Source organism: Ipomoea triloba, chromosome 3, assembly GCF_003576645.1.
Source record: "Ipomoea triloba cultivar NCNSP0323 chromosome 3, ASM357664v1".
NCBI lineage: Eukaryota > Viridiplantae > Streptophyta > Magnoliopsida > Solanales > Convolvulaceae > Ipomoea > Ipomoea triloba.
Window position 1 is genome coordinate 5,736,413 of NC_044918.1, and position 16,272 is coordinate 5,752,684.

General features: G+C 38.7%; 1 protein-coding gene across 1 annotated transcript; it reads right to left on the bottom strand.

Annotated features, from left to right (window-relative positions):
• Positions 1 to 2,624: 2,624 nt before the first annotated feature.
• LOC116013416 (succinate dehydrogenase [ubiquinone] flavoprotein subunit, mitochondrial) lies at positions 2,625 to 8,354 on the bottom strand. Its single transcript, XM_031253155.1, has 16 exons — positions 8,095 to 8,354; positions 7,539 to 7,706; positions 6,891 to 6,978; positions 6,543 to 6,689; positions 6,311 to 6,451; positions 5,987 to 6,072; positions 5,799 to 5,891; positions 5,655 to 5,718; positions 5,365 to 5,508; positions 4,761 to 4,948; positions 4,476 to 4,650; positions 4,219 to 4,389; positions 3,937 to 4,006; positions 3,705 to 3,825; positions 3,585 to 3,622; positions 2,625 to 2,996 (listed from the first exon to the last, which is right to left on the bottom strand). Exons 1-16 carry the CDS (start codon positions 8,185 to 8,187, stop codon positions 2,894 to 2,896), a joined length of 1,890 nt encoding a protein of 629 aa, XP_031109015.1. The 5' UTR covers positions 8,188 to 8,354; the 3' UTR covers positions 2,625 to 2,893.
• Positions 8,355 to 16,272: the final 7,918 nt, after the last annotated feature.

Here is a 16,272-nt window from a genome sequence, read left to right on the forward strand (position 1 = left end):
GAGGACAAACTGTACTCACTTAGTTATCAACACTACTTTTAAATTATATGTCCAGCTACTCTGAAAATCTCTAACCCTCGTCAGACCGACCAATCATCTCACCTCATAAGAAACTGCTAATATATACGCACTCCATAGCCTCCTCTTAACATCATGTCCAATTTACGCAATCAATAGAAAAATAGTAATGTTTGTCCTTCAATTATACTCATTGATAGTTTTTGTTTCTCAATTTTTTAAAAATGTTTTATTAGGAGTTGGAATGTTGGACTAAAAGAGTTACTCCATATAAAATTTAGAGATTAAAATAAAAGAACAGAATTAAAGGACAAAAAGTTGAAAAGGTATAATTGAAAGACAAAAAGCGTTATTTTCTCGACAATAAAGGTGTAATCTAATTATTAGCTATTAAAATAAAATAAATGATTTAATTTAATATTAAATTCAGATTTAGATAGAACATCATAAATTCAAATATAGTTTCACTAACAACATGTAATTATTTCAATCATAATTCATCCAAATAATTTATTTTTAGAGAGTTGTTAGGGTGTTACCTTGGTGAAAACGTTGCAAGTTTAAGAGGGAAAAATAAAGAGGGGAGTGTAAAGTAGGGCCCTCTTAGAAATCACAAAGTTGAATGCCCCCATTTCATGTATGCCAATTGGACTACGTTCTTTTTGGACGGTCTTTTTGGGCCATGTGGACCCATTTTACGTGGTCCAAAATGAGAAAGTGGGATTGTCCCTGGTGGGACCACCCCGACGAAAACGAAAACCAACGAAAATGCAACGGCTGATAGGAAAGCAAAAGCAACGGCGCTTCATATTTTGACGGCCGATACGTCTCATTTCAGCTCTCATCCGATCCAAACAAAACGGCGCTGAGACGAAGTTGGTGACAACAACGGTTTAGCTCTAGCGAGACCGACTGTCAGTCAAACAGATAAATAATTGATATTCACAGCTCAGTTAGATCGATAAATTACAAATAAAAATAAATAAATAATTGATGTTTACACGAATATTTCAGTTGATTATTGAATGATAAATTTTGGACAAGAATAAATAATTGAACACAGAAAACTGCAAAAACACAAGTTCATCAGTTTGGTGATAATAACCATTTAAGTTTAAACCTGAGGACTCCTCATCCTTAATGTCCTGAGGATTATTTCTCCAGACTGAGATCTTCCCCTTTTAAGATAATTGTAGGATACTACATTCATATTTTGACTTTCGACTACTTAGCTATGTTCGAAAGGAGTTCTACTATATAGATTCTAATTTCTACTATCTCACTTTTACTCCCTGACGTGATAAAATATGATAAGTTATCTTCCTTTTGTTGATATCAAGAATATTGTCAACATTAAACTTTTGTATGAGGTAGTAAAAATATGGAATATAATTTGTGAGTCTAAGTAGTATTTTCTGCTCGGAAGCGTGTGGTGGTGTGGAAAGTAAAAGATTAAAGATGGGCATTAGTGAAAAGATTGACGCAAATCGTCATTCATCTGTCGTGGCTGGCTGGCTAAACAGACTGAAAAGAGACGATGAAAGGACTAATCTTTCGTAATTATGGAGACCCACATTGCATATCAATCTTATCTCGATTCCTTTTACAATACACACAAAATCACTCTCCTCTCTCCATCTGAGAATGGGAACATAAATACAAAATTACCTGTATTTAGTTAGTTTTTTTCCCCTTCTTAAAGGTTGTTTGTTTCATGATTGAGACTATAAGTCGGAACCCCCAACCCACTTCTCTTCTTTGCATGCCTGTTTGGAAGTCTGTTTTCAAGTAAGAAAAGCTATATATTCAACCATAGCCAAATTCATGAGGTTGATTAGTATAATTACCGTGAGAACAGTTAAATGTTAAACTTATAAACCAGTTAATTCGATTTATTACCTTGACCGATCATAGGAGATGAAGAATTTTTGTGTACAGACGGGTGAGTACCTAGATACACACAGTTTACCTCCTCTAAATTCTAACGGCTATTGGGCAGGACCTCTGAAGGCTTATGATTAATCTAGCCTAAGCTAATATTGTATCAAATAAAAAAATGTGGGTGTACAGTGTGCAGTACAGATATTACGTATGATTGTATGAATAATAGAGATGGGTGATGACCAAATGGGTTTAATTACTTTAATATATGTTGAGTGAGGACAAAAGTGGTTGTTAGTCAAAGGTAGTAATGGATTAGTTTGTTTGCTCCGAAGACTTGCTTTGTAGTGGAGGCTACTACTACTACTTGTAGTGCGTAGTTGGAACAAAGTAGAGGACACATCTAGTGGCTTTTTGAACGTTTTTTGAGTGGACTTTTGGTGAGGGAGACGTCGCTAATCCCCTTAGTGAGTGGGATTTACTGCATCTTTGACCAACCAATCACCCTACTCATTACTACTCCAATTATTTTCTGCTCATTGGGTTAAGGAAACACAACCTGATAGCCTCCTTCCTTAGGCTAATCAATAATATCTTCTCTTCCATACATGCCACTATTCTATTCTGCAATTATTTCATTTTCTTCTTTTTATATTATGCTCTGCTTAATTCATTTTTACTCGTATAGTCCAATTTTGTTCAATTCTGAAGTGAAACTTAAAAGCTAGAAATGAAACACAAAAGCATCAAATACAGATACAGTGAATGAGAGTTGTACAATATGCTCTGGAGTCGCCTGATTCCTCACTGAATACGGAATACAGAAAGCAACACTAATGCCTCCAAAGTTTATGCACAGTTTCAAGTTATGCATCAGATCATAGGACAGATGACCAATAATTATTCACAAAATTTCTCCATTGGAGACTTATTGCGACGTTAAAGACACTGGATAAATTAGTTTTCTTGAGCCACAGCTTTTTGAGTAAATTGATTAATACACGCGTGCCTTAGGTGGAAATGACTCAATTTCATCGTCCAATGTGTTCATGTGAACTGGCCTGTAGTCCAGCTTTACTTTCTCATTCTCCCAGTATCTGTATTTTTAGACAACAAAAGAGAAATTGTGAAAAAGAATTGGATATGTATGCAGCTGCCTCAGGATATGGGAATCGAGGTCTTGATAGTTATATAGTACTAACATAGGGACAGTAAAGAACCAGAAAAATGATCCAATACCTAAGTCATGCAGTAACACACAAAAAGAAACTGAAAACTTCTAATTAATCAAGTACCTTGCAGGCGACCATTCTTAAAATTGTATCATGTTCATTAACTTCATTGATCTTAAAACAATATATGTGCATTATTTCCTTCTTTTTAGAGACCTCAAGACTTTTGAGCTCAGAAAATAACAGTTTATCTTGGAGTTCATTCTCGTTTATCCAGATTGTGGCATTATGTCAGGCCAATTTTCAGAGCCATGCCCAGTGGCAATTGGTAGAATGGGTTTTATTTTCATTTGACTCTCATTCTGCACCCAATAGTGTATTGCTTAAAGCAAAAAAAGACACATTTTAATGTCCAGCCCAAGGCATGAATCATAATGCAGGTAGTTATTAATCCGTTTTATGACCTGGAGTCCTGGAGGAAATCAATTGAACAAAACAAGTTAAAACACGTACCCTAATGTGTGTTTCATCCACTTCTCGTCATCTCTTTTCTGCAAAGCCAAAAGTGGTTATGTTATTAATTCTAGTGTACAGAAAAAGGAAATCCTTTATAAGAAACAGTCAGGAACTAACTGTAAAATCTTCACGAGCATGAGCGCCTCTGCTCTCTTTTCTAGCTTCAGCAGAGTGCATTGTGATACAAGCATTAATCAACAGGTTTTCCAACTCAACAGTCTCTATAAGATCTGAATTCCTGTGAAGGTATATACAAGGAAGAAAAAAGAATGTCAAAATATAATAAGAAAAAGCTAACTCTTAAAATGAAATATATATCAATGCAAGAAAGTGGTCTAAACAAGTTTACCATATCAAACTGCGATCTTTCAGCTTCACGTCGTGGAAGCTCTCCCATGCCTTGTCAATTAACTTACAACCTAGTGGTACAACAAACAAATGGGTAAGATGTTAAAGTTGACAAAACAGAATAAGTCCAGCTGATAATGGATGTTTTAATATACAAAGCTCATTTTCCATTCCCAGGGCTTGGGCATCAGCAAGTTGGTATCTATAAAATAATTTTTAAGTTTCTCCGAGACAGCATGCCAATAACTAAGCGGGAGAAATGAAATTGAACTCCTATACCAACCTTCCTCTAAAGTCTCTTGTGTGCGGAAAACAGCTGCATTGTTTTGCATTACTCGTTGCATGTTCAATCGAATGTTTGAAGTGGGCAATGAACCATTTGAATTTCTAAGCTTGTCCAACCATGCAATAGTCTTCTCTCCAGCATCCTTCTCCAAAGGTTTCTGTTTCTCTCCTGCAGGAACGAAAGCCCAGGGCATATCAAACATTCAGTGTGCAGCTAAGAAGATTTTGGTGAATCAATGGACTCCTAATTTTTACCTGGCCTTTGGATTTCTGCAACCCGGTTTGCACATGCCCGACCAAAAACAACAATGTCAAGAAGAGAATTTGCTCCGAGCCTGTTAGCACCATGAACTGATGCACAGGCAGCTTCTCCAGCAGCCATTAGGCCAGGAACTACAGCATCAGGATCATTACCTTTGATAGTCACCACCTGCAGAGAGACAAATTACCATAGTAAGGGGAACAGTTTCCTTTCAAATAATATATACCAACTGCAACAGCAGAAAATATGGAACAATGATGTTGCATCAGATTATTTACCTCTCCATGGTGATTTGTTGGAATCCCACCCATATTATAATGCACAGTAGGTAAAACAGGAATTGGCTCCTTTGTGACATCTACACCAGCAAAAATGGCAGCAGTTTCAGAGATACCAGGAAGCCTTTCTTTAAGGACTTCCGGAGGTAAATGGTTCAAGTGGAGGTAGATATGGTCCTTTAGTGGTCCTGTTTAAAGTTAGGGATAAACAAATCAGGATAAATATCAGGTGTAGCAAACTTTTTTGTTTTTAGAAATAAAAGAGAAGAAAAAGGTCATAAAAAGGTCAAAGAAATTAGTAGGACATAATAACAGAACTTTAACTTTTAAGATTACAAATCCACATAGCATCATCTACAACCACAAAGCAGGTGTTGTCTTCATTGGGAAAGAAGAAAACTGATCTAATGGGTTGTACATATGATACTCTATTTTATTCACTAATTTATTTTTCTCATAGCTCAGAGCTTGTGTAATATTGCCATGATAGCTCATTTCTACAAGAGAAAATCATGTATGAGAATTTGAGAGAACATCAAGCTGTTAAGGCTTATATATTAATAGTATTGCTTAAGATAAGAACAATACAACTAACAGCTCATACCGACACCACGCCCTTCTCGAATTTCCATTGTCATAGACCTTGAAACAACATCCCTAGATGCAAGATCCTTGGCTGTTGGTGCATACCGTTCCATAAATCGCTCACCTTCACTATTCCTGAGAATCCCACCTTCACCACGAGACCCTAAAGGTATAGAAAATATTCAGTAGGTATACTTAAATTACTCAGTAATTAAGTTGAAACAGTGCGATAGGAAAAAGTATACTGAGAAATGGAACAAAATAGAATAATATCCATTGTAAGAACCAATACATGCAAAAGAATCAAACCTTCAGTAATTAGACAACCAGCTCCATATATACCAGTTGGATGGAATTGCACAAACTCAAGGTCCTGCAAGAGGAAAAATAGCAATGCGTTATGGAAGTACAGTAAAGGGTAGACAAAAATGGTAAGGTTCCCTATTAACAAACCTGGAGAGGAAGCCCAGCACGTGCAACCATAGCATTCCCATCTCCTGTGCAAGTATGAGCTGAGGTTGCAGAGAAATACGCTCGGCCATATCCCTGATGAAGAAATTGGACAAAAACATAGATAACATTAAAAAAAACATACTAAAAGAAATCGGAATAGACTGTAGAGTGCAAGACTATATAGGTACCCCTGTGGCCAAAATTGTAGAAGCAGCACGGAAGCGATGTAGTGTACCATCCTCCATATTTAGAGCAATTACACCTTGGCAGCTTCCTATGTCAAAAGTAATTATCATTCAAGTTTCAAATAAGTAAATTTATATTCATCGATGGAATGCTTTAAAAGAAATAGTTGCATAAGAAAAGTCTTATTCATCTATAACCTAGAGACCAACTCACAGAAAGAGTACAAGAATGCAACTGAGTACTCATAATAGCAAGAGACAATATTAATGTTGAACAGAAGTATATAAGATAATAGGGGCACGATTGGAATCCCAATGTGAACGCACCATCTTTATTCATTATTAAATCCAAAGCAAAATATTCCACAAAGAACTGCGTATTATGTTTCATAGCCTGCCCATAGAGAGTATGCAACAAAGCATGTCCAGTCCGATCAGCAGCACAGGCACAGCGATATGCTTGTCCGCCTGAGATCAATAAAATGTAATGGACTCAGATTAAGAAGAATGAAGAATCTATGGAATGCATCCACATATGTTTAGCACTTTAGCATATTACCTTTTCCAAAATTTAGACTTTGGCCACCAAATGCACGTTGATATATTTTCCCATCTTCAGTTCGAGAGAATGGCAGCCCATAGTTCTCAAGCTCTATGACTGCTTTTGGAGCTTCTCTACACATATACTGAATAGCATCCTGATCACCTAAACAAATTATCACACAGCTCTCACATACAACATAATAGCATATAGACAACCATGAGTTTGTAACAATAATCAATAGCAGTATATTTAAATTTTAAGATCTCATAAGTCATAAAGAAAGAAGAAAAAAATATGCTAATTGAAGCACAAATGCCGTGCCACAAATAAGTGAAGTGGATCTGATTCTAACCACAATCATACCTAGCCAATCGCTTCCTTTAACAGTATCATACATGTGCCACCTCCAATCATCCTCAGTCATATTTCCTAGTGCAGCATTTATACCACCCTACAAATGAGTTCAATGAGTGTGAGATTACAACATAAAGTCTCACCAGTAAGACCTGTAAATAACCTCCAGCAGGTGAAGCCAATGTTGTCTAAACATGAATTAACTTCACAGAGAACACCAAGCAATTTCCAGCGAATCTCATAAAGTTTGTCCCTTTCCCTTCCACAACCAGTATTCAATCTTCCTTAAGAAAGCATCATAGTCTGTCTATGCAACAAGATGAACAAATATTGCATACCAAGTGAGAGTTTACTGGAGCAACATATATTCATAAATTTTCTTCTAGTAGACCAATTTGAATTTCGTCGGAGAGTTCTTAGTTCTCATTGGACAGTGATTCTTTAATAAATCTATTCTAGTTACTTGAGACAAAAATAAGATAAGATTTGGATTCTTCAGCACAATAAGAAATTTTATTTCCAACACATTACACACATACACTTGAAATTGGAGAAAGTGATTCTTTTGATTTCTGGGAGAAAAAAAAAAAAAGATAGTACAACTAGGAAAAATAGAGCAGTCAGCATAAACATGAGCATTAACCAAGCAGTAGTCACCTGAGCAGCAACCGTGTGAGAACGAGTTGGAAAGAGCTTGGTAATACAAGCAGTGTTGAATCCATGCTCAGACAACCCAATTGCTGCTCTAAGCCCTGCACCTCCTGCACCTACCACCACTGCATCATATGTGTGATCCACTACCGTATAGGATGACCCTCCCACATTCTGTTCAAAAAATTTTATAATAATACGGAGTAATAAGCAAGATAAATAATATTCTTAACGAATTAGTACATTATATTTCAGTAAGATACAAAGCAAAGCAAAACTGTATAACTGATGCCAATAAATAAGCATAATAAATCAAATCCGAAATAAAGCCTACAACTGGCCAGTGCATCCATAGAAGATTCAATTAACTGAGCAAAATCTCAATCCAATACGAGCTCAAATTTATATATCTTTTATACATAAAGCGAAAGAGATTTAAGATAACCCCTACAAGAGCTCACGATTGAAGTGATTTCAGGAAATACTGAGCTAAGATATATATGTAGATATTCATATACACGCAATAACACAACGTATATAGAGAGTGAGAGAGAGATCATACAGCCTGAGTAGAGAAAAGGCGCTGGAAATGGGAGTCGCCGGAGATGGATCTCTTGGAACCAATGCGAAGTCCACGCGACACGCAGCGCCACATCTCTCACCGATTTCGAATCGAATATGTATGATTTGTGTCTGCAACTGCAACTGGTTTAGCTCCGGAGATCGAATATGGAGGTTGAGAAGACGAAGAGGAAGAAGATGTTCGAAAGCTAACGCGACAAATGTGGAGACTAGAGAAACTATTGAGATTGTTTTGGGCTTTGTTAAGGCTTAAGACTGATTAAATGGTGCTTTTGCGAAAAGGTCCTCGTGTTTTGGCATAACTACTGGATGGCCATTTTCAATAATATAAATAAGCTCATTTTTACTCGAATTAATTTGGATATAATCCTCAACCATTATCAGATCTCCACATTTAATCATTAATTAATAAGTTCAACCATATTTAGTCCTTTCTCAAATAAGAAATAAATACACGTTAAATTTAATAATTTCATTACTAATGAGAGTGCAAAAATAAGACAAAGTTGATAACGAAACCATGTATTGAATCATTTGTAATAATGTATTAGGGCTCTTAGGGGTGTTTGGTAAGACCTTCTCCAAAGGTAGCAACAAAACGGCAAAATGATTTTTAAAAAATGTCAAATTTTGTCTCCAACAGAGATGATAAAATGGTACTGTTCACATACACTATTTTAAAAAATTTTTATATTCATGTTTGCCTCTGTTTTTTTTTTTTTTTTGTTATTTGTTTTTTATCCTTTATTTTGTTTTATGTGTTTATATATGTTGTTAAATAATAAAACATAAATTTTATATTATTAAATATAAATTAAATCTTTTGAAAGATCTCATCAATACGATTAAAACAAAATTAATATTAAATATAGATTAATTCAAAATTAAACTACATTAAACATAATTATAACAAAATTAAAATGATTACATCTAAAATTAAATTGTACTAAAATATTATTATTTACATCACAAATTATAGTTTATATTAAACTAGTACATTTGGTGTACAATTTTGGTATGATAGGTTTGCGATAAATAAAATTTGGTATGAGAATATTATTTTTTTTTATGTGATGTGAGTGGGTTTGAGCTCAGTGGAGTATACCACAATAATACATATGAACTAGTTATATCATCACTCACAATAGAGAAGAGGAAAGAGACTTCAACCCCTATGAACTTTGATCGTGATTTGGTGATACACTTATTAAGAAATTAGCTACTTTATTTTATTCTTTAAAAATATTAGCCACAAACACTTTTTATTTTAGTTAAGGCACGCTTTGATTAAAACTTGTGTTATGACTTAGCTAACGTATTGAAACTAATAAAATTAATAGAAAGATGATAGTTTTAGGTATCTTGACGACAAGTGTATCATTAATGCGATAATATCAACCAAGGTAGGTCAAAGTATGGGTCCAAGGGAAGCCACATATGTTGATTGCGTGATCATGGCAAAGAAGGAAAAAGCAGGGCAACATACGGCGGAATGAATGAACGCGCTGATGGGTTTTAAGCCACTAGTGGATGAATCGGATGCATTAGCCACGATGCTCATGGCTGTGCCGCCAATGTCCAGAAGAAAAGTCAATTAAGGAACTATAAATGTTGCCAAGACTAAAAAACAGAAACCTAGTAACTGGCATGCGACTTAGAGCATCACCATTTGTGTATCAAGAAGGGATATTGTCAGGATTATTGCCATGGTGTCAAGAGAGAGGGAAGGACAGAGATTGGAAAAAAAATACTCCTGTAAAATAAGGGTTCATAGTACAAATGGGTCAGACCTTTTTTTTTTAAAGATGGGCTACTGTACACGCCCGCATGGGCGTGTCACAAAGCTTTTTGATTTTTTTTTTTAAAATTATATTTGTTTTATTTTTTTATTCTTCCCACCTTATTTTCTCTTTCCTAATCACACATACAAAAACTCCTCAATTACCGCAAAAAAACTCACTGATAAGGATGCTCTTAATAGAGGATGATTTTGAATTGATTTTGAATTCATCTTCAACCGGCAATTCAACAATTTGGATAACTTGATAGGTCCAATGGACCATCTTGTTCTCGGCCCAGATTAAAAGATCCAAAAAATTCTGCCAATGCATGTTTTGTGATAGCTCAATAAAGCTTTTATCTCAGCCCAAAATCCATTTCCTAAATATCAACAAAATAAACTCATTCCGTATTATTCTCCAACTTAAATATTATTACGTATATTTTGTTAATACTACTGACTCTATTACAATGTACTATTTATCTATATATACTTTCTTAATTTACTGAAATACAAAGAGTCAATGCTTTCGCTGGGATTCAAACCTGAGACCTCTAAAGGAAAAAAAAATAAAAATCCGGCAGAACCTGTGGCAAGATTCTGGCAATCCGCCCAGCTAAGCCATATAAGATATGGCCATGCCCAAACCCTGGCAAGATTTGGTAACGGTCGACAATTTTTTTTAATTTAATAAAATAAATATAAATATTATTAAGAGTGTATAGGTTGAGTTTGGTAATTAGATTCCATCGGCCCTAGACTGAGCAAGAAGGTTGAGTGAGTATATGGTCAACATCTGAGGAAGGCCCAGAGTTGAGAGCCATGGCCCAAACTTGTCTGAGCTCGTTTAGTCAAAGTCATTTTGGGCCCACAATTAAAGCCGAGGTCGGACCAGCTTTATAAGGTTCCCTATGCTGCGTTTGGTTCAAATTATTACTTAAACTTTTTAGAGTCTTAAATTATTTCGACAAAAATTTGTGTGAGATCATTTCACATATCTTAATTTATGAGACGAACCGAATCTTTGATTAATGAAGTAAAAAATCTAACTCATTAATCAAATACTTGACCTATTAATTAAAAATTCGATCCATCTCACGGAATTGAGACCTTTGAAATGGTCTCAAACAAGTGTTACCCATTATTTAATAATTTGAGAGAATGAGATTACTAAAAAATGAGCTAGAATATCATTATTAGACTACTAGGTATATTAAATTACCTCCAAAAGTAAAATTTCACCATTAAAAAAAAACACTTTCTAAATAATCAAAAATTCAGCTTTGCTTCTTTACACATACTCAAAATGAACTGAAATGCATTTTAGTGAATCCCATGGCTGGTCTTAGAGGATGATTAGCCACACTAGGACTGAGCCACGACCCATCCCAAACTCCTACAAGAGGCAAAGAACTTCCTCGAAGGCAAAGTAAATGGATGAATAAGCACTAAATGGGATGGTTTCAAGCCTCCCTTTTATTTACAGGAAAGTCCACAACTGTTATTAAAAAATGTAATACGGGTGAACTCCACCTTGTGACCCTAGCTAGTAAAAAATTACAAAAACATACATTATCCTAGGTTTTTCATAATTGATCGGTTCAAACCAAAAGGCTAATAGACAACTCCAAGGAAAAATCTATTCTGACCCTCCCAAACTCTAATAGAGAGGGTTTAGGTAAACAAATAAAATAATATCCATCATGGATTTGAGTAGTAAGGAAAAATTGGTGCCTGAGAGGGTCTCAATCACGCACCTTAAGAAGGAAAATTATGCACCTAAGCAACCGCACAACTGTATCGAAGAAGGTCAGTGTTGAAACTTAATGCACGTTGTTTGTATGCTTAAGGTGCGTGAATCTAAAACTTAAGATGCATTGTTTTCTTTCTTAAGGTGTGTGAGTTGTTGAAGCTTAAGGTGCGCCATTTGAAAACTTTTGGTGCGTGATTTGTGTTTTTTAAAGTGTGTGATTTGTGTACTTAAGGTGCATATAGTCATATGGGTACTATAAAATAAGCTTAAAACAAGTATAAATAAAACCCTATTGGAGTTTGAATTCAAGTTCAAGAATGACTAAAGAGACTGATACTTAATCTAGAGTTTTATATGGGGACTCCCAAATTCTACTCTGATACTGTAAAATACGGGCACCAAGGAAAATCGGAAAATACGATCTTTTATTGCCTCAAGGATCCAAACCCGGTTACAAGTCAACAAGTGCTCAAAGGGCTCGGCAGGTCGGCAGTGGGCTTCCCTACTGTCCGAGCTCTCTATAAGTCTTAGTCTAGAAACAGCCAAAAGATCCTCTCCCCCCTCATAAATGCGCTATTTATAAGGGAGAAAAGTGCGGCTACCGGACCTCCGGCATGGCGGGAACGTGGCGCGCATGCGCCCACCTCACTCTACGCCCAAGCGGGAAGGAGTACGTGGCAATCATTGGCACGCCGCGTCATGGGCCCATCGGGGGTACTGTTCGGCCCGTGACAGTCAACCTCACTGGGGCCTCCCGACCAACCGATCACCCGACCGCACACCCTCCGACCGGGTCTGGAGTGTCTCCGACCGGTCCTAGAGTATATTCACTATCAACTAGCCCCCTCACCCCAAAGTGCGACGAGTGCAATCCGCCGAGCCTCCTACCGCTCGGAAGAAGATGTTCTTGAACAGCGAGGTCGTCGAGCAGCAAAAGTGTTTGCTCACTCGTGCCGAAACCGACGAGATCCACGCACTACTGCGTGGTCGGATCCCGTACAAGGACAGTCGGTCACTCGGTAACGTAATCGATCGGCATGTCGACGACTGGCTCGGGATCCACTTGGACTCCCTAAAAGTGCCACTGACCTTCCCCTTTTCTCCTTTCCTTCTCGCTTTTCTAAGGTACTACGAGGTCCTCCCCGGGCAGATCATCCCAAATGCCCATCGGATGATCGCGTGCTTTCCTCAAATCTGCGCTCGGCACAAACTAGTGTGCACCATGGAGTTGTTCAACTTCCTCTACGCCGTTAGGCCTCTCTCGGCGAAGCACGGCGGGGGTTATCTAATGCTCCAGTCTTGGGGGCACCACTGCACTCTTATCAACGTCCCCGATAGCAACAAGGGGTGGAAGAATCGGATACTCTCGGTCGAGTACAAGTGGAAACTACCGGTCCCCCGAGTGTGGTCTACGCACTTTACCGAGCACAGCTTCCCGAAGCGGACCCGAGCTCTGACCGACGCGGCCGCGAAGATCTCGTCGGAGGTGTACGACTACCTCATCTTCCGCACCTTGGAGGGTTACAAGGCGGCCAACCTCGAGCCCCCAGACTACAGTCACAGCGAGAAGTACGACCCGGTGCCGACCACCATTCCGGCCGCCAAAGGTTCATCGACCGAGCCGAGTCAAGGTCGACGAGATAGCTTTCGCCTAACTCTAACTCTTCCAGATCGGTTTTACTTATTCGATTGCCCGAACTAACCTTGTTGTTACTTGTGCAGATATGGCGCCCGACAAAGCATTCGTTGCTCCGGCCGCTGCCCCCCGCCCCAAGACAAAAGTAGCCCTGGGGGTGAAGAAAGCCGCAGCCAAGCCAAGCGCCGACCCCCCGGTCGCCAACGTTTCTGCTCCAGCCCCCACTGACACCTCATCAGGTGGAGGCACAGCCCCCGATCTCCCAGTCACTCACGGACCAAGTCGGCGAGGGAAAGAAAAGCGCCAAGAGGTCGAGGTCGAGGAGGTTCTGGATCTGACGCCGATGGTTTGGGGAGGCTCGGCGCCGACGAACTAGCTTCGCCCGGAGCCGGGAGGGCCTGAGGTCGGGATGAGACCTCGAGGCCCGAAGTCCGCCTTGAGGCGCGTAGTTCCCGAGGAGTGCCCCCTCGGCGTAATGTTGTAGCCACGTCCTCCACGGTGCGGGGGCTGAGGTGCGGGAAAAGTGCCGAGACCACCCTCCGCGGAGATTTGCCTCGGTTCGGTCTGCTGACGTCCTCGGGAGAGGTTGCGATCTGTAACTGCCCCTCATTCTCCTCGGCGTCGACGGAAACGTGCTCTACTTCGTCGATTTGGTCGAAGGTGGAGCCTCCCGTTGAGGGGGAGACACTCTCGTAACCCGCTTCGTCGCCCTCGTCGTAGTCCCGACCAGAGACGTTTTGGTTGTCTGAGTCCGACATCCTAATTCCTATTTAAGCGAAGGGATCGGGGTTCAACTATTGGACGCGGGGGCCGACCTAGACTAAGGGGTCTATGTTGCCAAAAGAGCAAGGAGAGAGTGCTTACCGAGTGTAAAACAGCAGAAGGGAGTGAAAACTTTGCGACGTGAAACAGCAATTGCTCTTGTTTCACTCGGGAGGCTCTGATCTCCGGATAACTGCGATGACGAAAGTGAGCATTGGAGGGAGGAGCAGCTATTTATAGGCAAGAGGCGAGGAAGGCTAATCGACGCCTAGGGTGGCGGTTCGGTTTTCGAGGGTTTTCCCACCAAAGGCGTTCTCCGCCGTAGGTGAGCCCTCACCGAGTTCTTGTGCACCCGCGCGAGAAAACCACCACGGCAAGCAGTAATACGGTCGGCTCAGCGTGAGTTTTTACCCCAAACCACTCCCTCGCGCTTGCACTCGTCGCACTTTGGGGTGAGGGGGCTAGTTGATAGTGAATATACTCCAGGACCGGTCGGAGACACTCCGGACCCGGTCGGAGGGTGTGCGGTCGGGTGATCGGTTGGTCGGGAGGCCCCAGTGAGGTCGGCTGTCACGGGCCGAACAGTACCCCCGATGGGCCCATGACGTGGCGTGCCAAAGATTGCCACGTACTCCTTCCCGCTTGGGCGTAGAGTGAGGTGGGCGCATGCGCGCCACGTTCCCGCCATGCCGGAGGTCCGGTAGCCACACTTTTCTCCCTTATAAATAGCGCATTTATGAGGGGAGAGAGGATCTTTTGGTTGTTTCTAGACTAAGACTTATAGAGAGCTCGGACAGTAGGGAAGCCCACTGCCGACCTGCCGAGCCCTTTGAGCACTTGTTGACTTGTAACCGGGTTTGGATCCTTGAGGCAATAAAAGATCGTATTTTCCAGTTTTCCTTGGTGCCCGTATTTTACAGTATCATACTCCATTAATTATATTTCTTGATGTGGTAAGCATAAATAAAATATTTTTATCATGTGGGTCGAAAAAAAGATGTTTACATCTAAAATTTATGAGAGAATAAAAATTGGGAGTAGAATTTCGAATTACAAGTAATATTTTCCCATCTATAGTCTATATAGTCTATAGTATTCTAAATTAATGTTGGATTATATATTAAAAAAAGCAGCTATTTTGGGTGATGCTAGGTGGGAGGACTAAAAATGGTGGCACCAGCCACCTGTTGTTTTTTGTGGGCACGAAAGGGAATTAATAAGAGTGGGCCTCAACAATAAATTCCGAGTGTCCAATTGATTGGACTGCACATGCTACACCAAACAAAACCTTCCAAAAAGTGGACTCACCGATTTGACAATTATTCCGATCCCTCTCCCCCATCGCTACTCTGCATATCTCCCTGACCCTCCTCAATATTCAAATCTCCATCTTGCTACAAACATGTAACTAAATCGACAAATATTTCTTCGTGTTATCTTTTCATCATGTACTCACGTCCAACCATAAATGATGAATTGCAAACTGTACTCTACTGTTGTCCAGGCACACACCCTCTGCCTGCTACTTGCTAAGGTCTTAGAATGGTTACAACTTACAATTATATGTGTTTGTCATTGTCGACAAATAAAGTATTACTTATAAAGTTATTTAGGTTTGAGATAGTGGTGGCACTATTATAATATGGGACTGGTTTATATTTATTGAGTAAAATATCGAAAAGAATATTTTAATTTTTCTGTATAGATAATCACATCAAAATTATAATAAATTTTTATCCATTATGGATAATAAATTAAAGTATATGATAACTTCTTCTTTTTTTTTTTTTGAAAAAACATACCAACTTATATTATTAATTTATTATTATTATTATTATTGATCAAAAGGATTTAGATTAGACCACCTGAACAAACACAAATTAACTAGGTCGAACAAGGAATTGAATTTCTGCCTACATTTGAATTTATGGTGTTTAAATATTTTTTCGGTTTCATAATTATTTTAAATTATACTTTTTTTAAACATATGTTTTTTGACTAAACTTAAATAAATATAAACATTAATGGATTTACTTGTTGAAAATGACATAAACCTATTAATGAATTGTGGCTAGCTACTATGTATTACAAAGTAGAGACCCTTAAAAAGAAAACAATTTTAAATAATTAGAGATGGAACTCATAGAGACTCATCACAACTTATATATATATATATATATATATATATATATATATATATATATATATATATATTATAATAATAACG

Excerpts from the sequence above, each read along its gene's own strand:
- LOC116013416 (XM_031253155.1), bottom strand. The coding sequence starts at position 8,187 with ATGTGGCGCTGCGTGTCGCGTGGACTTCGCATTGGTTCCAAGAGATCC. Across the intron at positions 6,690-6,890 it reads TAAAGGAAGCGATTGGCTAG|GTGATCAGGATGCTATTCAG; the intron begins GTATGATTGTGG and ends TAATTTGTTTAG. Across the intron at positions 3,826-3,936 it reads AAAGATCGCAGTTTGATATG|GAATTCAGATCTTATAGAGA; the intron begins GTAAACTTGTTT and ends ATACCTTCACAG.